This window comes from Carassius carassius, chromosome 15 (assembly GCF_963082965.1).
Source record: "Carassius carassius chromosome 15, fCarCar2.1, whole genome shotgun sequence".
Classification (NCBI taxonomy): Eukaryota; Metazoa; Chordata; class Actinopteri; order Cypriniformes; family Cyprinidae; genus Carassius; species Carassius carassius.
Window position 1 is genome coordinate 11,775,784 of NC_081769.1, and position 20,325 is coordinate 11,796,108.

At 41.1% G+C, this 20,325-nt stretch overlaps 1 protein-coding gene across 1 annotated transcript in view; it reads left to right on the forward strand.

The window, feature by feature from the left end:
- The first annotated feature begins 4,527 nt into the window (after positions 1-4,527).
- The window catches only part of LOC132157899 (serine/threonine-protein kinase ULK4-like), a 36,175-nt gene continuing 20,377 nt past the window's right edge, over positions 4,528-20,325 (forward strand). The window contains exon 1 of the mRNA XM_059567160.1: positions 4,528-4,649. Coding sequence (XP_059423143.1) covers positions 4,531-4,649 — 119 coding nt within the window. The 5' untranslated portion in view covers positions 4,528-4,530. The remainder of the gene's footprint in view (positions 4,650-20,325) is intronic.

Below are 20,325 nucleotides of genomic sequence, written 5' to 3' on the forward strand. Positions count from 1 at the left end.
TTCCCTTTCAAGGGAACTTTGAACTGCATCCTCTAAGGGTCGCTATGGGGAACGCCTCGTCGTGACACCTACAACTTGTTGGCCGGCGACAGCCCATGATGTCACTACTGGTGCGACTTTAGTATAAATTGGAACGGGAAGAACATGTCATCCTCTTCTTTGTCTTCACTGGCTGTTTTGTTTGAAGCGTGCATTTTTGTGTTAAGAGCAGTCTTTATCCTTGCATTATGGCGAGCACTAGCAGGGTGTTTAAAGGATATGTGCATCCGTGTCTGCGTTATCTGACTCCTGATGACACACATGATCTTTGTGTTTTTTTGTTTGGGCGAATAGCACGCATGCGATGGCCTCGATGGGGCAATCTGTGTGCACTGCGAGCATTTTCCGATGAAAAAGCTCTCCTCTTGTTTGTCTCTCTTTTGAGGAAAGGGGGCCAGCCATCTACTACCCGAGGTTCAGGACCCGCCACTGCTGAGGCACGGAGGAGAATGAAGGTGGATGTGGCCGATGAGTTTAAAGAGGGGCTTTCCCTCTCTCGTGATCGTTGACTGTGAATGAGAGTGAGCTGTTGGAGGATGATGTTATTTCTTTAACATTGTCTGACCCAGAGACCAGTTCTCTGCTGGGTTCCACCCAGGAAGAGCAGGAGATGTCTAAGGGGAGCAATGAAGCTGAGGCTAAGCCTTCCAAATCCACCTGCCCTGCGTATGAGGAGCTGTTGGAAGTTATGGAATGCATCACGGCGAGGCTTGACGTGGAAGTGGGCCAAGAAAGAGACTATGCGAGGTCGTCTCGATGAGCGTTATCTATCTGATCACAACCCTCCAGCTCAGGTGAGCCTTTCTTTTCTTCCTGATCTCCATACAGAGTTCGAAAAGGAATGGAAGAAGCTGTTTTCATCACACATTCATCGATTACAGCATACAAGTTATGCCAACATCGTGGCGATTTGCGAAAATGGCTATGACAAAATCCCCCCCACCCGTAGAACAGAAGCTAACTATATATCTCTCTATGGGTGAGACATCATCTCTAAAGACTTACAATTGTCACAACATTTTAATACTAAACAAAGCAAAAAAACAAAAAACAAAAAAAACACTAGGACACTAGTGTTACATTTGTTTAAAAAATGTATTGCTCTTATACTAAACATCTTGCACTTGTGTTTGTTTGGAAAAAGTGGTGTATACAATGCTTGACATTGAAGATAAATGTAAACATTTAAACTAGTAACCCTTGATATTCTGAAATTTTTAATGCTATTTAAATGCTATTTAAATTTTTTAGTATTTACTATTAGAAATTATTAGAAATTAGAAATCTTTATAAGTATGTAAGAAATGTAGTTGTCTGAATGTGAATGAAACATCTTTTTGAGTTAGGTCTTTCCAGTAAATAGTTCATCCAGTTCATAAAAATATATATATATATATATATATATATATATATATATATATATATGATCTGACTGATCTGGTTTTACATTTTTTCTCTAAGTAATATAGCCAAGCCACTGGAGTGAATGATTATCAGTAAACAATCTGTAAAAGATTTGGTTTCTTCATTAAACAAAGCTACAGTACCATCAGACTTCAGATGACTTGTAACAAAAGTGGAAGAAGTTTTGAAAGAGCTCCAGTTCATGTTGAATAGGCCAGGAAGTTTATAATTTTTTTTTACAAAAATTAACCATGATGAAATTTTGTATGGCAGTACCCAGCAACACCTTTGGCATCTATGATTCAAGTTTTGTAGCTTATGACCAACGACCATGAGATAAAATCCATGTTTGCAACATATTGAACACAACCCCCCAGTATTGTAATAGTGTAAATATGTATGTATGTATATATATATATATATATATATATATACCTGTAACATTTAGAGCATTACAATTGCACCTACTCTCCTTTAATACATGCGATTTGCGATATACCGTATTTTTCGGACTATAAGTCGCACCTGAGTATAAGTCGCATCAGTCCAATAATACGTCACGATGAGGAAAAAAACGCATATAAGTCGCACTGGACTATAAGTCGCATTTATTTAGAACCAAGAGAAAACATTACCGTCTACAGCCGCGAGAGGGCAGTCTATGCTGCTCAGTGTAGGCTACAGGAGCACTGAGCAGCATAGAGCGCCCTCTCGCGGCTGTAGACGGTAATGTTTTCTATTGGTTCATACCTCTTGGTTCATTTCTCTTGGTTCATGTCATTAATTTTGATAAATAAGTCGCACCTGACTATAAGTCGCAGGACCAGCCAAACTATGAAAAAAAGTGTGACTTATAGTCCGGAAAATACGGTAATTGGTCAGTACTGTATGTATAATTCTTTTTTGGACCTTTTTTCCTTTTTTTTTTTATCGTTAGGCATTTTATTCAGACCTTCCCAACAGAGATGCCAGTGTAGCAGCAGTTTAGAATTTCAATTTCCAATTTGAAGGAAATGCTGCATATAGTGCAGTATTTTTATTTATTTTGATATTCATTTTTTTAAACAATTTCTGCCAATAAGTTTTTGAATTTCTTTTAGTTTGGCATATACACTTTGTACATCCTGTGCCATCTCTCTCTCTCGCTCTCTCTCTCTCTCTCTCTCTCCTCGTAGCATTATTGACAGCCTGTATGGTTCTTAGTACTGGCAGCACTTCATCGGTCAACAACTTTGAGATCGGACCATTTTTGTTCGTCTCAGCAACTTTACAGTGTTCTGAAGCAGCTGCGTTGACAGCCCCTGTGCCTCACTGTCACTCAGCATTCTTTCTTTTGTTAGTAACACCTGCAGTACGACTGGCAGAAGATTTATTTATTTATTTTCACCTTGACTTTTGGAGGTAGAACTTTGGCTTTTTTTTTTACCTTGGTACATGGTTCTTCAATTGTTTCAAATTAATTGAGAAATATGTATTTTTAATTCAGTTAATCACATAGTGTTTACTCATAACTAGAGTGATATGGTTTATTTATTTATTTTTTTATTAGTTTTAATATGATAATGGTTAAACAAATTTAATTACTTAAAGTTAAAAAGTATACTGTAATTTCTGTGTCATTATTGTTCCACACTATCATTGAGAAGTCTGGGGTCAGACAGATTTATTTATTTATTTATTTCAATGCACCACGGCTGCATTTATTTAAATAAAATACAGTGATAACGGTTCATTCCTAAACTGTAAATTCCTATTTTAATGTATTTAATATAATACTATTTTAATGTTTTAACTTTTCTCTTTCTTTTTCTCCTGTGATGGTGTAGCTGAATTTTCAAGAACATTATTTAATTCTCATATGATATTTCATAAATCATTCTAATATTGATGATTTGATTTGGTGCTCAAGAAACATTTCTTATTATTGAAAGTTGAAAACAGTTGTGCAGCTTAATATTTTGTTTAAATATTTATTTGTACTATATAAAACTTTTGTAACAAGAGAAAGTGTATTTTTCCCTAAAAAAAAAAAAAAGTGTGAAAAGAGTGTTAGTGTTATTTCCCCCCCTATATTTAATCAAACTATCTCAACAATAATGTTTACTCTTCATAAGGAATCATCTTTGCAATCAGTCTTTTCCCTATACAGTTCTTTTAAAAAGATCAAGTTTCAAAAGTTTTCTAACCTCTTTTCAAAAACTGAAACTTCTGTTTCTCCTAGATTTAGCCAGCAGCCTGTGAAGCAATGCATGCCACGGAGCATGTCAAGAATGAACGAAACATTGCACGACTCTGTTTTGCTCTTTATCTGAGGCAGTAATCAATCGGAAAATGGGCTGTTGAAATTGATTTAAATGCCACTGTATACTGCCTTCAAGGCCCTCTCAGATTAACAATGCTAATTTTCTTTGACCTGTATTCATTTGCATGTAAATTTCCAATTTGAGTCTGAATATTAGAAGGGGAAAAAATCTTAAAACTTACTGCATCACCTCCTGACCAATTATAAACTGCTGTGGATTTCTCAGCTTAATTCCCCTGACGAATAGAAGTCCAGAATGCGGCGTGTTTATTCATACATTGTCTAGCATAGAATTTAAATTTCAATGAAGCGCAGAGCGACTGGGCTAATTGGGTAAGGAAGTGCCGCAATCTCGGAGTACAGCTTGGAATACTGTTGATGTAATTACGATCCATGCCGAGAGTACAGTAGGTGTGTTTGAAATTAATTAATTCCCCTTCTCGAGCTGTAGTTAATCCTAATGTTTCGGATTGTTTTGCTTTTGACAGTTCCCCCCAATTAGGCTGATAGTGAAAGTTAATCAATTCCTCCTGATTTGCTGCCCACTAAATGCTGTGGAACTCATTAGCTTATTAACCTCTGTTTTATATCAAGTGCATTTTGGGGGGCTTTTCCATCCCCTCCAGCACCTCACTGTGTAAGTGATAGCACCTGTCAAATTACTGTCAGACAATTGGGGCTTATGCCACACTAAATGTCCAGAGACCTCCCGGTCTCTTTAAATGATGCATGTGCGCTAACAAGACTGTGCTAACGGCTTGAACGCCTCTTTGCAGGACTTTGTTATGAAGATAATCCGCTCTCTGGAGAGTCCATATTCAGTCATCCGTGCCAAGGCCTTCCTCGTTCTTCTGCAGGTCCTTATGAACAACAGAGAGATGCTTTTGCTCTGCTGTAACTCCAGGTAAACACTCAACACAATGAAATCCCATAAACCAACTGTGCAGGATGCATCAACAGAGCACACGCATTATAGATCCGGTGAAATGCTTCTTTTTTTCTCAATAACGCTGAGAGCCAAATATACACGGAACGGTAAACAAAGACAAGGGCACAAAGAAAAAAGAAGGATAGATGTTCCTCTTGTGCCACGTATCCAAGTACAAACACATCATAAACCACACCACAATACATTCCACATATGAATCAGAAAGAGACCATCAGGGAGATAGAGGTATGGAAACAAATGGACTAAATCAATATCATATATGTTTCATAAATGGTTGGTAGAGAGATGCATGAGAGGAAGGGAACTCCAGTGGGTCTGTTGCTCCACTGGACAGTAGCTGTTTTGATTAAAGATTTTTAAGAATTTCAGGGACTTTACTGTAGGTTATGACTGCAAAAGTTTCACAAAACTCAGCAGGAAGCTCAGTAGATTTCTGCACATCATTCATAATAGTTTAAACAACTCTGTCCCACTGGTACTTCAGTAACGAGTCAAATGCTTACATTTTAAAAACATAATGAGATCAGCCTTTCCTCAGTGCCAGTAGTACAGATTTCCAACCCGCTAACAGGCAACTGCTTTCAAATGCTAGCATATTTGTGTGAGTGTCTTTGAAGAGCATCAAAGGTTTCAATTTACTATGTGTATTTACAGTACTGAGCATTGTATGTGCAGAATACACAGATTTTTTGATTATAATGAAAGATTTTCACTTAGTCAATGAGCTTGTGTTGCGGCTGAACTTGACTGATTTCAGCCTCATTGATTATAAGGTGAGTGTCTTTGCTCACATTCTGTGTGTAACCCATTCATAATTTGAATAAAGTTTTTTTTTTTTTAATGCTAAATACACCCTGCAGAATTTCAGGAGTGACAACTGTATTAAATTGCAATGTTTGACATTGTGATGACCATAGCATATTTTATTTTATATGAAGCATGCAGTCTCCAAGCTTTTTTATTCGTTTTGCTAATAAACACATATTTCTTATTTATTTGGTTCCACAGTGTTTACTTATGTTTAGTTTTTTTTACCTAAACTTTGTGCAAGTTATTTGTTATTTTATATTAGTCATATAGCATGTTGTATTTTTATTCGTGTTTATAAAAGTTCTATGTTCTACATTACATTTTGTTGTTGCTTGAATTAAATTCAAGCAATTGTCACAGAATTGCTGCTAATTTAAAAAAAAAAGTAAAATGCGCATAACGCTTTTAAGCTATTTAAAAACAAAGGAAAGTGAGCAAAAGACGGAAAATTGAAATGAACTAAATACAAACAACTGCTTGACACTGAATTGCCACTATTTGAAAGTGAGAGTAAAATGCGCACAACTCTTTTTACAAGCTATTTTAAACTGAAGGAAAGTGAGAAAAAGGGGGAAATCTACATATATGTATATATTTTTCATGACTATGAAAAGTGTAGATTCACACTGAAGGCATCAAAACTATGAATTAACACATGTGGAATTATATATGGAATTCTATACATAACAAAAAAGTGTGAAACAACTGAAAATATGTCATATTCTAGGTTCTTCAAAGTAGCCAGCTTTTGCTTTGATTACTGCTTTGCACACTCTTGGCATTCTCTTGATGAGCTTCAAGAGGTAGTCACCTGAAATGGTCTTTCAACAGTCTTGAAGGAGTTCCCCGAGAGATGCTTAGCACTTGTAGGCCCTTTTGCCTTCTGTCTGCGGTCCAGCTCACACCTAAACCATCTCGACTGGGTTCAGGTCCGGTGACTGTGGAGGCCAGGTCATCTGGCGCAGCACCCCATCACTCTCCTTCTTGGTCAAATAGCCCTTGATGCCTTCAGTGTGACTCTACAATTTTCATAGTCATGAAAATAAAGAAAACTCTTTGAATGAGAAGGTGTGTCCAAATATATATATATATATATATATATAATCTTTTCACTTTTGCTGTTTGCTGCAAAATGAGCAAAATAATTATAATTAATATAACAATATAACAGTGTGAAATGTATTAATTTTGATACGAGTTCTATTCAATTATAAGCAGTTTTACAAAAGGCAGAAATGCTCATAATTCAACTCAATGTGATTCAGCTGTGAAACAGCTCTAAAGGGGCTATAGCTTTACTAGTCCTAAGTGAGTGTTATTTGAATCAAGTCATAGTTAAGGTTTTAGACTAGATAAATATTAATACAATGAAATATTGAGAATGTTTTTTTTTTTTTTTTTCCCATATTGCCCAGCCCTATGACATGTTTTTGGTTTGGGTTGTTGATAACAAAAATTCTGCTTAAGAAATTAGAGCGTATGCATACAATTCAGGAATGATAGATTATAGATGAGAATATATAAGGAGGGAGCTGCCTCTAGATGCAGCATGAAAACTTAAATAGATAAGTATTATTCCCACATCCTTCAAATCTCTCTCTGCTGCCAGTGTCATTCCCTCAGATAGGATTAGTAGAAAAGTACTATTGGTTGAACATAGCTGAAGATCAACTTCAGGAGCAGTTTTTTTTTGTTTACTGCAGATGCTGTGAAAGGGGTGTTAAATATGATGACAAGCATTATGATTGCTCGTCACCATCTGCCAATTTTAAAGGTGATTTTCTCAATATTTAGATTTTTTGCACCCTAAGATTCCAGATTTTCAAACCAAACAAAATTGCATCAGTGGAAAGCTTATTATTTCAGCTTTCAGTTGATCTATAAATCTCAATTACACAAAATTGACCTTTATGACTTGTTTTGTGGCCCAGGGTCATGCATGCACGCACACACCCCCAACCCCCTGCCCCCAAAACAAGCACACATATAAACTATTCCTTTTTATTTATTTTAATTAAACCAAATGACATTGATATTAAACAAACTCAAATATATAGTAAAGTATGACAGAAACAGGCCGAACATTTAAAAGCATTACTTTTTGCATCACTGAGTCTCTTTCCTTCGATCTTGCATAAGAAGACTGGATCTTGAAACTGATCTCATTATTCCTTTTGTATGTACATCTTCAGAATACAACCGGTCATTTTCTTTAATCATGTTCTCCTAATTCATCTATATTTAATTTGAGGCCAGTCTTGAACAGCTGAAGCTCCTAATTGGCCTCATCACTGTCTTACAAACACAGGATGTCTGTCATCACTAGCGTTTCCTCTGCAACAAGCCCAGGAACGAGATGTGCTCTCTCTTCTTGCACTCTCTCTCTCTCTCTCTCTCTCTCTCTCTCATTTTCTCCATGTACCTCCGAGTCCAAGCAGTGCTGCACTGATGGAGTGTGTCAGAACTGACCCAGCACTCCATCTCCCAGAGTGAGAGCGTTTCCTTGCTGTTCTCATAAACACTTCTCTAATTAGCTGTGCAGCGTCTGCTGCATGCAGCCCTGTCAGATGAGTGCTGCAGCCTGCCTCATACATGTCAAACCGGACACATTGTGCCCAGCCCCTCTCTGGTCTGAGCAGACACATGAAGTTCTCCGAGCTCCCAGATAAGGGGATGTTTTTAACTCAATGAGACGGCAGCCGAGCTCAGAGGTAGTGAGGAGATGTCTCTGTTCTAGGATTGGTCCTCTGGAGGTTTCTGATGGAGGAGGGGTCGGAGCTCTACTGGAGTTTTTAATTTAAACGTTGAGATAAGAATGTTTCATTTTAGAGGCCGCAGGAATGGACTTTGCAGAATATCTGCATTGTAGAAAATGGTTTTATTACAGTGGTGATAACTACTAGCCACTACTGCAGTTAACTGATAATTCTAACGCCATTATACTCTAACAATGTGTTTGTGGCATTTCCATAACATCCATCTGGGTTTTATTTTTCATATTTATTGTGCTTCCTTTGAGCGTCACAATGGCATATTTATGATTTGGATCTGTTTTATGGACTAATTAATTTTTACAGTTATATGCTAGGTTGTCAGTGATTTGCTGGGTTGTTTGGGGTAATTTCAGGTTGGCTTGAATTCATGAAGTCACTTTCAAACCAAGTTGATTTCTGTTGGTTAACATGGACAGTTTGTCTGATCAACTTAAACTCAAGCAAAATCTGTGTGGGGAGCTCATGCAAAACAAAGAGTAAATGCAACTGCACCTTATTAATGTTTTAGTTAGCTTACCATTAACTAATATTGACATTTCCACTAATATAAGTTTATTTGAAATCGTAATGGTGGGTTCTCACTGTACTGCATTGTACAAATTGAAGGAGCACTTTAAAAAAAAATAAATAAATAATGTCTAATTCAGAAAGATTACTAATTCAGTTAAGTATGCATATATTTCAATAGCATGATTATGGTTGGCTAGAGAGTGGTTATTGTGGTTGAAAGTGTTAATGGGAAATCTTTCTGAGAAATGCCCCAAGAACAAATTTATAAAATAAAAATATAGTTGGTCATCCTGAAATTCGAAGTATAAAGTATGCTGTTATGTTAAGAATGAGGAGTCCTCGCGTAATCAGACTTTCAGATGAATCTGGCCTCCGATTATAGTGTAAGTGTAAATTGTAAGTCTAAGTTGTTTATACTGTAAGTTGCTAACTGCAACTATTACTAGTTACTCCATGGAAAAAAGTATAAAATAGACAAAAGCATATAAATAACCAACTAGTCAAAAAAAACCTCCAGAAGGTGTATGAAAAGTACATGTGAAGAAAACCTGACGTGTACTGGCAAATATACATTATTTATGGGTTTCTGTTTGTCGGGATATTGATAAATGATCTGTTCTGGTCAAGTAAATTTTGTTTAGAATCTCCTTCACACTTGTGTAAAATGTCAGTCCATTATTGTCCCCCATAATTGTAGTATTACAAGTCTATAAGCAAGCTTAACTCTATATGCTATTTTGACATGGCGTTTACAAAACTGTTTTCTTCTAAGTATATATATATATATATATATATATATATATATATATATATACAACCCGAATTCCGGAAATTTTAATAAAATGAAAACTAAAGGAATTTCAAATCACATGAGCCAATATTTTATTCACAATAGAACATAGATAACGTAGCAAATGTTTAAACTGAGAAATTTTACACTTTTATCCACTTAATTAGCTCATTTAAAATTTAATGCCTGCTACAGGTCTCAAAAAAGTTGGCACGGGGGGCAACAAATGGCTAAAAAAGCAAGCAGTTTTGAAAAGATTCAGCTGGGAGAACATCTAGTGATTAATTAAGTTAATTGATATCAGGTCTGTAACATGATTAGCTATAAAAGCTTTGTCTTAGAGAAGCAGAGTCTCTCAGAAGTAAAGATGGGCAGAGGCTCTCCAATCTGTGAAAGACTGCGTAAAAAAATTGTGGAAAACTTTAAAAACAATGTTCCTCAACGTCAAATTGCAAAGGCTTTGCAAATCTCATCATCTACAGTGCATAACATCATCAAAAGATTCAGAGAAACTGGAGAAATCTCTGTGCGTAAGGGACAAGGCCGGAGACCTTTATTGGATGCCCGTGGTCTTCGGGCTCTCAGACGACACTGCATCACTCATCGGCATGATTGTGTCAATGACATTACTAAATGGGCCCAGGAATACTTTCAGAAACCACTGTCGGTAAACACAATCCGCCGTGCCATCAGCAGATGCCAACTAAAGCTCTATCATGCAAAAAGGAAGCCATATGTGAACATGGTCCAGAAGCGCAGTCGTGTCCTGTGGGCCAAGGCTTATTTGAAATGGACTATTTCAAAGTGGAATAGTGTTTTATGGTCAGACGAGTCCAAATTTGACATTCTTGTTGGAAATCACGGACGCCGTGTCCTCCGGGCTAAAGAGGAGGGAGACCTTCCAGCATGTTATCAGCGTTCAGTTCAAAAGCCAGCATCTCTGGTGGTATGGGGGTGCATAAGTGCATACGGTATGGGCAGCTTGCATGTTTTGGAAGGCTCTGTGAATGCTGAAAGGTATATAAAGGTTTTAGAGCAACATATGCTTCCCTCCAAACAACGTCTATTTCAGGGAAGGCCTTGTTTATTTCAGCAGGACAATGCAAAACCACATACTGCAGCTATAACAACAGCATGGCTTCGTCGTAGAAGAGTCCGGGTGCTAACCTGGCCTGCCTGCAGTCCAGATCTTTCACCTACAGAGAACATTTGGCGCATCATTAAACGAAAAATACGTCAAAGACGACCACGAACTCTTCAGCAGCTGGAAATCTATATAAGGCAAGAATGGGAATTCCAACAGCAAAACTCCAGCAACTCATAGCCTCAATGCCCAGACGTCTTCAAACTGTTTTGAAAAGAAAAGGAGATGCTACACCATGGTAAACATGCCCCGTCCCAACTATTTTGAGACCTGTAGCAGAAATCAAAATTGAAATGAGCTAATTTTGTGCATAAAATTGTAAACTTTCTCAGTTTAAACATTTGCTATGTTATCTATGTTCTATTGTGAATAAAATATTGGCTCATGTGATTTGAAAGTCTTTTAGTTTTCATTTTATTAAAATTTAAAAAACGTCCCAACTTTTCCGGAATTCGGGTTGTATATATATATATGTGTGTGTGTTTGTGTGTGTGTGTGTGTGTGTTTTATTTGGGAGTAATTTGAACATAGCTCTTGTAAAAATATACATTTAATGTTGGCTAAACAAGTACTGTATTTCCAACTGTTTACACCCCCATTAGCAGCAATAACTGCAAATAAACAGTTACATCAGTTTCACCAGTTGCACACTGTGGAGGAATTTTGACCCACTCCTCCTCACAGAACTGCTTCTGCTCAGTGATATTTGTGGGCTTTCGAACATGAACTGCATGTTTTAGGTCCTGGCTTTTATGTTGTGGAATATTGTCTTGCTGCATGATCCAACTTATCCTCAGCTAGAATTCACAGATGGATGGTTTAACATTCTCTGCTACACAGCAGAATTTGTTTTTTTTTTTTGAGCTACGACAAGGCATCCAAGGTCCTGATGCAGAAAACCATTCCCCAAAAATTAACTTTTCAATTCATCTGTCTGTAAGACATTGTTCCAGAACTCTTGAGGATCATCCAGCTGCAAACCCAAGACAGGTTTTAATGTTTGGTTGAATCTTCCTTGCTAGTCTGCCATGGATCCCATTTTTCCTGAGGGTAGAGTCATGTACACTGACCTTAGCTGCGGCCTAAGGATTCTTTGAATGTTCATTGTGATATCCCAGGCAACTTGGAGAGATTTCAGCATGATGTTTACTCATTAGACTGGCAGAATATATCTAATTTTAATGCATTTTTAAATAAGAATTCCATGTTTAAATTCACCTTAACTACAAATGAAAGTGTCTGTTTTAAAACATTTGCGACTGTTGAGTTGGGGCTGATCTAAGGCATTACTGTTTTTTTTGGTTACTATACATTTAAAAAAAAACACAGCCTAAACTGAAATATTGATATTATCATTATTGATAAAATTAAATATTGATATCGAAATTTACAGGCTGTTTTATTGACTAGCTGCTGGTAAATGAGATTTGTGTGTCCTTGGTTTAGCTGAAGCTGTTCTCTTGCATCTCCGCCCCATGCTGCCCACTCTTTAAATCAGATTTCATTAATCAGAAAATCTGGTCTATTTTCTGTACAGCAGTAGATCTAAAGCTGCTCCCAGAGACCATCATCAGTTCTCAAAGTCTGTCTGTGCTCTGACACACCTCATTTATATAATCAAGGGTTTGATAATTCACTGATAAGTTGAAATGTTGCCTCAGAGCAGACAAAGACCAAATATATGACCCCATTCTGTGAGTCTATAAGAGCCGGTTCACAAATCACTGCATTACAGCTCAAACTGTCAGGATAACAATGAACGCTAGGGAATAAAATGTTACCCTGTCAGTGCTGTTGTTCAAAGTCATTCAGTCCAAAATAAAAAAAAGATCTTGCACAGGATTCCAATTATAAGCGTATGCATGTACACCCATCCACACACAGCAGTCCTGGTGCCCGGTAAATGTAATTTATTGTGAAATTCACTGTTCCCTTTCCTCATTTCTATTCTTCCTCAGGTAATGTAGTGGCCAGCTCGCCGTGTCCGACTAATAATGGGCTGCTTGATCCTAACATCTCGGAATAAATGGTTTTATAAATCATGCTCATGTCTCCGGATTTTCATTTTCTCCCACGTGCCTCCTCACCTACGAGTGCCGAGTATCCCTGACATCCGACAACAATTCATTCTGAGAGAGGGAAAATGATAGCCTTTTGGGAGGAGGAAATTTATTATAGGCTAATCCAGTCTGGCTGCAACAGAACTCTGAGGCATTGGTGCACTTGTAAATACCAGGGTTGTCATTATTGCCTCTCTCCAGTCAGTAAGCAGAGGTGTGTTCAATTTTGTGAGGACCCTCAGAGTGCTCTCTATATGGGTGCTCTTGTGTTGAAATATCATTCTTGTGTATTTTAGATTTGTGGCAATGATGGCTCATTGGCCAAAACATGAAATTGCACAGGAAAAAAAAAATAGAGAGAAAGACGTTTCAAGGCAAGTACTAATTATGGTAGAGAAAGCCTCAATTGTGTTAAAATTAGAGTTGATGATAATACTGCATGTGAAAAGAGCTGTTCTTAAGTGTTTACTTTAAAACTAAATTATAAAATAAAAACAAAAAAACAGTAAATCACTTCTATTAATTCTAAAAAAAGGAGTTATCAACCAAAATATCCAAAATGTTCTTGGATCTGGTCTGCCACAATATTTTTTTTCTTTTTTTTTTTAATCATATCATTATTTATTTATTGTATCTCTTTCCAATTTTATTTAATTCTTTGTTAATATTTACTTGATCTGAATTCACACTGATTAATAACAATTCACCTGGCCAATAAGAAGGAAGTTCCCAAGAACTTGAAGGGAGCATTATAATAGGGAAGGGTAACAGCTTGCCAGACAATATAGTGGATAGCAAAATTGCAGTGGTAGGATTGGTGAGTAGCATTTTAACCACTTAAGCTCCCTCGAAAAATACACCTATGCATACAGTTCACTTCAGTATCCAGCTGAAATTAACACTATTTTTGAAATTAACACTATTTTAACTTTTTATTTCTGTTCTGTATTTTCATTTGGTTCCTTTCACATTACTATTTTAAGACCTCAAAAAACTTTTCCTAATATATTTTAAACAAATACATTTTGACATTTGCATACCATAACCAGTTCCATATGTATGACTTACCTGGTGTAGTAAACTTGCTCTGTAGCTCACCTGGTACAAGTCCCATGAAACACGAGTCATGATACTCAATAAAACAATTCAATGACTTGTTAAAGCCAGCTCAAATGGCATAGCTATTTCACCAAGTGTGAGTTGGGTTGTCTAACAAAAGCAAAGTACAACTTCTGCTTTTGTTAAAGTTGGACACGGAATTGTCAGATTATTGAAATGGAAAATAAATATAGTGTCTAATAACTCTTTGCATAGCCTAGGTTGTGTGGTTTTATTCACTCACTTTTATTAACACTGAGAAATATGAGAATGATTCCTTTGAGAACTCAAAGCTCAATCAAATGAATTACACACCTGAAAATGCTCTCTCTTCAAATTGCTCCCAAGATTCTAAGAGATGAGCTTTGCTTTAAAGCTGCTGTCAATTAAGATTGTAGCTCTGTTCTGCTTGACCCTGGAAGAAAGACTTGGCTGAAGAGAAAATGAAAACTGGAACGCTGTGGTAGATTACAGCTCAAATGACATTCAAAGCAATCAATTGCATTTTATAGTTTTGATATTATTTGTGTTTCTTTTTGCTCATGTCACTCAGAATGATGTTGTCTTTGTATAAAAAATGTATAAGTTGTCAGTTTTGATGATGATGAGGATGATGATGTTTAATGTTCTGAATTTGTGCTTAATAGTGCAAGCTAATATAGTGCTCATATTTTAATAGTTCTCACAAATAACGTTTTAAATGCAGATGCTCAATCTAGTAGGTGTTTGTTTTTTTGTTGTTGTTGTTGTTTTGTTTTTTTTTGGAGGAAGGTTTGAATCATATATTCATCCTTATACAAATAGAAAACAAACAAGCATTGGCCCAAATCTTCTCTGCATAGGTTAGAAGAAATCCTATTCAGCCATAAGCTCCAATGACTTTATATTTCTCTCTCAAGGGAACAATTCATTGGGCTGTAGCTTTTCAACACATTGAAACACACATCACATAGAATCAATGGAGGTCACCTACACAGCCGTCAAGCTCATTCAGTCTAATCTAAGAACAAACAGCATTCTCTACAGATGAGCTCAATGCCAGGTATGAATGGGAATGTAGCCCACACTCTCCCATTTGTGTTTTATTTTGCTTCATTTCTAGAAACTGATTGTTGCAATATTGTTTGCAGTTCTTGCATCAGTGATCATTTATTTGCTGAAAATACTTAAAAATAGCAATAGCACAAGGAATGAAATGCTCCTCGATCTTTTGAAATTAGTGGTCAACATGCTATGAAAACACACTGTAACTTTCAGAGCTCAGATCTGTTTCTGAGTACAGAAAGACTATCTATTGAAACTGGGCTGCAAAAAATGAAACAAAAAAACGTACTCGGTTACTAAACGTAACCTCGGTTCTCTCTAGAAGAGCGAACGAGTACTGCGTCTTAGCTAAGACGCTACGGGAAAAGTCTCTTTTCACGAAATACTGAAGCAAAAAATTATCCTTAATTTTGTATTTTTGTAAAGCGCATTTGCAGCAGTACACAGCCATAGGCGAGACGGCTCGTTCGCTCATTGGCTTGTTCTGCGGCAACTGCACAGCCTATCGAGCGCGGGCTGATGCAACATCAGACCAATAAGGGCGCTTCGCGCCCTTCTTGCCACTTCCCGCCGAAACGGGTGTGGCCCAACCTATAAAAGGAGCTCGAAAAGGCTGACTCACCTGATTTATTTCATCGCCGAAGCGAACCAGAGTGAATCGTGTGCACGGCAGAGAACGCAGTACTCGTTCGCTCTTCTAGAGAGAACCGAGGTTACGTTTAGTAACCGAGTACGTTCTCTTATGAGAGCTCTCTCGTACTGCGTCTTAGCTAAGACGCTACGGGAACCTAATGTAAAACGCCGTGCGCGCAGGGATCACACACCAATAAACCTGAAGCAACGCTCAGGATTTACAGTGCACAGTCACCTGAGGGACTCACAGAGAGTCCAGGACAGAAAAGGGAAAAAGCCCTCCGTCCCATATCTAGCAGCATCCGTAGATGCGGTAATATGACGTCACACAGCCGAGGCAAGGCCTGACCAATGTTGCAATGCGGGTCTTACGCAATACTGCCCATATAACAGTCGGCAGCGCATAGCGCTCGTGAACTCAGAATTCCCCTCAGGGCCCTGATTCGCCTATACCGACAGCAGCCTTGCTTGCAAGGTGGGAACCTCCAGGTTATAGAACCTGATAAATGTAGACGGCGAGGCCCAACCTGCCGCCATACATATATCCTGCAAGGAGATCCCAGTAGACCACGCCCACGACGAGGCGATGCCTCTTGTGGAGTGTGCTCTGACGCCCAACGGGCACTGAAGGCCCCTGGAAGCGTAAGCTAACGCTATGGCGTCAACTATCCATCTGGATAGAGTCTGTCTCGAAACAGCCATTCCCTTGGAACGCCCACCGAACGAGACAAATAGCTGCTCCGTCTGCCGAAAGGCAGCAGAGCGAGACACATAACCTCTTAAAACCCTGACAGGGCAAAGAAGACTCGAGTCTCCATCCTCCCCTGACACCGGCAGGGCAGACAGGGCAATAACCTGAGCCCGAAACGGTGTGTTGAGGGATTTCGGCACATAACCGTGCCTAGGTTTGAGTATGACTCTTGAGTCATTGGGCCCAAACTCCAAGCACGACTGGCTCACCGAGAGCGCGTGCAAATCACCCACACGCTTCACAGAAGCGAGAGCCAACAAGAATACTGTCTTGAACGACAGATGCTGAAGGCTAATCGATTGGATAGGCTTGAAAGGGGGACCTTTCAAGGCCTCCAAAACCGCCGCGAGGTCCCACATAGGGACTGACGGAGGTCTGGGAGGATTCAGCCTCCTAGCTCCTCTGAGGAACCGGATGACTAAATCATTCCTTCCTATTGACTGACCGGACGCCGTTTCAGAAAACGCCGCGATGGCAGCCACATAAACTTTGAGCGTGGATGGGGCTCTGCCCTTATCCAACAGCTCCTGAAGGAAGGAGAGGACCTCCGTCACCTCACAACTAAGGGGTGAATAACCTCGAGCTGTGCACCAGCTGGAGAACACCGACCACTTCGAGGCATACAGACGTCGTGTCGACGGAGCTCTAGCCTGAGTGATGGTATTTAGCACTCCCACTGCGAGATCAGCGGGTAACCATTGAGTGCCCATACATAGAGGGACCACAACTCCGGTTGAGGGTGCCAAATCGAGCCCCTGGCCTGCGAGAGGAGGTCTCTCCTCAACGGTACCGGCCACGGGGCGACATCTGCTAACTGCATCAAATCTGGGAACCATGGTTGGTACTTCCAAAGAGGTGCTACAAGCAGTATTGAACATCTCGTTTCTCTCACCCGTTCTATCACCTGCGGAAGGAGGGAGACGGGAGGGAACGCATAAAGCGGGCAGCACGGCCATCTCCGTGACAGCGCGCTTTCGTTCTTGGAAAAGAACGTGGGGCAGTGAGCGTTTTCGTGGGACACAAAGAGGTCCACCTCCGCCATGCCAAATCTCTCCCACAACAGCCGGACTGTTTGCGGGTGTAGAGACCATTCGCCCGTAGGAACATTGCCTCTGGACAGCCTGTCTGGACTCAGATTCTGCAGTCCAGGCACATGCACTGCTCTCAGCGAGCGCACGTTGCGCTGAGCCCAAATCAGGAGGCGTTCCGTCAGCCTGCACAGGTTTCGGGACCCGAGACCGACCTGGCGATTTATGTAGGACACCACGGACATGTTGTCCGAACGGACTATGACGTGGTGATCCTTGATATGGGGACAAAAGCGCGTCAGCGCGTTCTCCACTGCCAGCATTTCCAGGCAGTTGATATGATGGAGCTTTTCCCGTTCTGACCATAGGCCAAAGGACGGTCTGCCTTCGAGCAGCGCTCCCCATCCCGAAGTGGAGGCGTCCGTCGACACCATTTTCACACTCGGGGAAGTCCCCAGGCTTACACCTGATCGGTACCAGCCGTTCGCTGTCCAAGGTGCTAGAGCCGCAACACAGCTCTGATCGACCTTGAAATGCAGCCGGCCAGACGCCCACGCTCTGCGCGGCACCCGAGCCTTCAGCCAGAACTGCAGGGGGCGCATGCGGAGCAGGCCCAGCCGCAGAACCGGAGATGCTGAGGCCATGAAACCCAGCATCTTTTGACAGTGTTTGAGCGCCACAGTCGCGCCACAGCGGAAAGAACTCGCTGCACGCTGAATGCCCATCGCGCGCTGTGGTGACAGCCGCACCGTCATGGAACACGAGTTCAGAACTATACCCAGAAACAGGATCGTCTGACTGGGGTTCAGCGAACTCTTCACCCAATTGACACTGAGGCCGAGCTTCTCGAGGTGATCGAGTAAAATGGCTCTGTGGTCCATGAGCTCCGCTCATGATCGGGCCAGAACCAGCCAGTCGTCCAAATAATTCAGCACTCGTGTGCCTCTGAGTCTAAGAGGAGCGAGCGCTGCATCCATGCACCTCGTAAACGTACGAGGAGCTACGGACAAGCCGAATGGCAGGACTGCAAACTGGTATGCCTGGCCCTCGAAGGCGAATCTCAAATATCGCCTGTGGTTTGACGCTATCTGTATTTGAAAATACACGTCCTTCAGATCTATTGACATGAACCAGTCCCCTCTGCGAATCTGCGCGAGGAGCTTCCTGGTCGTGAGCATTTTGAAACTGCGTTTCATCAATGCCTGTTCAGCTGTCTTAGATCCAGTATGGGCCGGAGACCCCCGTCTCTCTTGGGCACCAGAAAGTATCTGCTGTACAGCCCCCCCTCGCTTTGAGACACAGGCCCTACAGCCCCTTTGCTCAACAGTTTTGATATTTCGGCCCGAAGTATGTGTGCTACTTCTGTTTTGACCGTAGTTTCGACGCGCGCTGAAAAGCACGGTGGGCGTCGAGAAAACTGTAGCGAGTAGCCTCTCTTTATAATGCCTAGCACCCAATCCGAAACCCCTGGAAGCACTGACCATGCATCTGCATGAATGGCTAAGGGCTGGATGCGAAACGTGCTCTGTTGACTGGGCAACGGCGGCGCTCGAGTGTGCTGCGCATCTGAGGCGGGGAGCGCGCTGATCACAGCGGGCAGATCGCTCTTCCTCGACCCCGTTCCGGCGCTTAACCGACTGGAGGGAGGCTGAGCGGGTCCCGTGGGACTCGATATATCTGCGAGTAACCGTGGGCTGCATGTGTGCACTTTTACCACTTTCAACTCGCTGTCTGCCTGTGCAGAATGTACGTGCACGGGCCTCGTTTTTACAGAAGCCCCGCGCCGTATGTGACATAGTGTATGTGGGCACTGGGAAGTGGGCACGTTTACTATGCGGCGCGCTCGACCGATCTGTGTCGATCTTATGTGCGCTAGCCCTGTGTGCAGGGCTGTGCTTACATGTGGAGATGGGCACTGGGTAGTGGGCATCGTCACTGCATTTATAGCACCATCGGCCGTGGCCGGACGAGCATGCACGGGTTTCGTTTTTACAGAAACCACATGACGCGTGTGACATAGTAATTGTGGGCACTGAGGGGTGGGCACGTTTACTATGCAGTGTGCGCGACCGACTTGAGTCGACATTATGGGCGCAGGCCCTGTGTGCAGGGCTGTGCTTACATGTGGAGATGGGCACTGAGGAGTGGGCATCGTCACTACATTTATAGCACCATCGGCCGTGGCCGGACGAACGTGCACGGGTTTCGTTTTTACAGAAACCACATGACGCGTGTGACATAGTGATTGTGGGCACTGAGGAGTGGGCACGTCTACTATGTAGTGCGCGTGATCGACTTGAGTCGCTTTTATAGGCGTGAGCCCTGTGTGAAGGGCTGTGCTTATATGCGGAGATGGGCACTGAGCAGTGGGCATCGTCACTACATTTATAGCACCTTCGGCCGTGGCCGGGACACCAGGAATTACACCTTTTTCGGGAAATATCTGGGTAGCCGTGATAACGGTTTTCGTGTGCAGGCAAGCGGGCAACCGTACAGGCTTGCGCATTGCAAACAACGCTGAAACAGTCACAATCTCTGAGGTGCGTCGCTATCGCCTGTTCCACCGGCGGAAGTGAGCGCCCTTATTGGTCTGATGTTGCATCAGCCCGCGCTCAATAGGCTGTGCAGTTGCCGCAGAACAAGCCAATGAGCGAACGAGCCGTCTCGCCTATGGCTGTGTACTGCTGCAAATGCGCTTTACAAAAATACAAAATTAAGGATAATTTTTTGCTTCAGTATTTCATGAAAAGAGACTTTTCCCGTAGCGTCTTAGCTAAGACGCAGTACGAGAGAGCTCTCGTAAGAGAACTTTTTAACTTCACATGTTCACATGAAGCCAGAGCTTTTCCTGTCCGCTTTGCTGGATCCACACAAAACCGACACAAAACATTGTAGTTTACATGCCAGACCAGCAAGGGCGGCATTTTCAGATTTATCCACTCTGGGACATGGTTTCAAAAAATACTGGTTTGACTCTCCCAAAATGCCG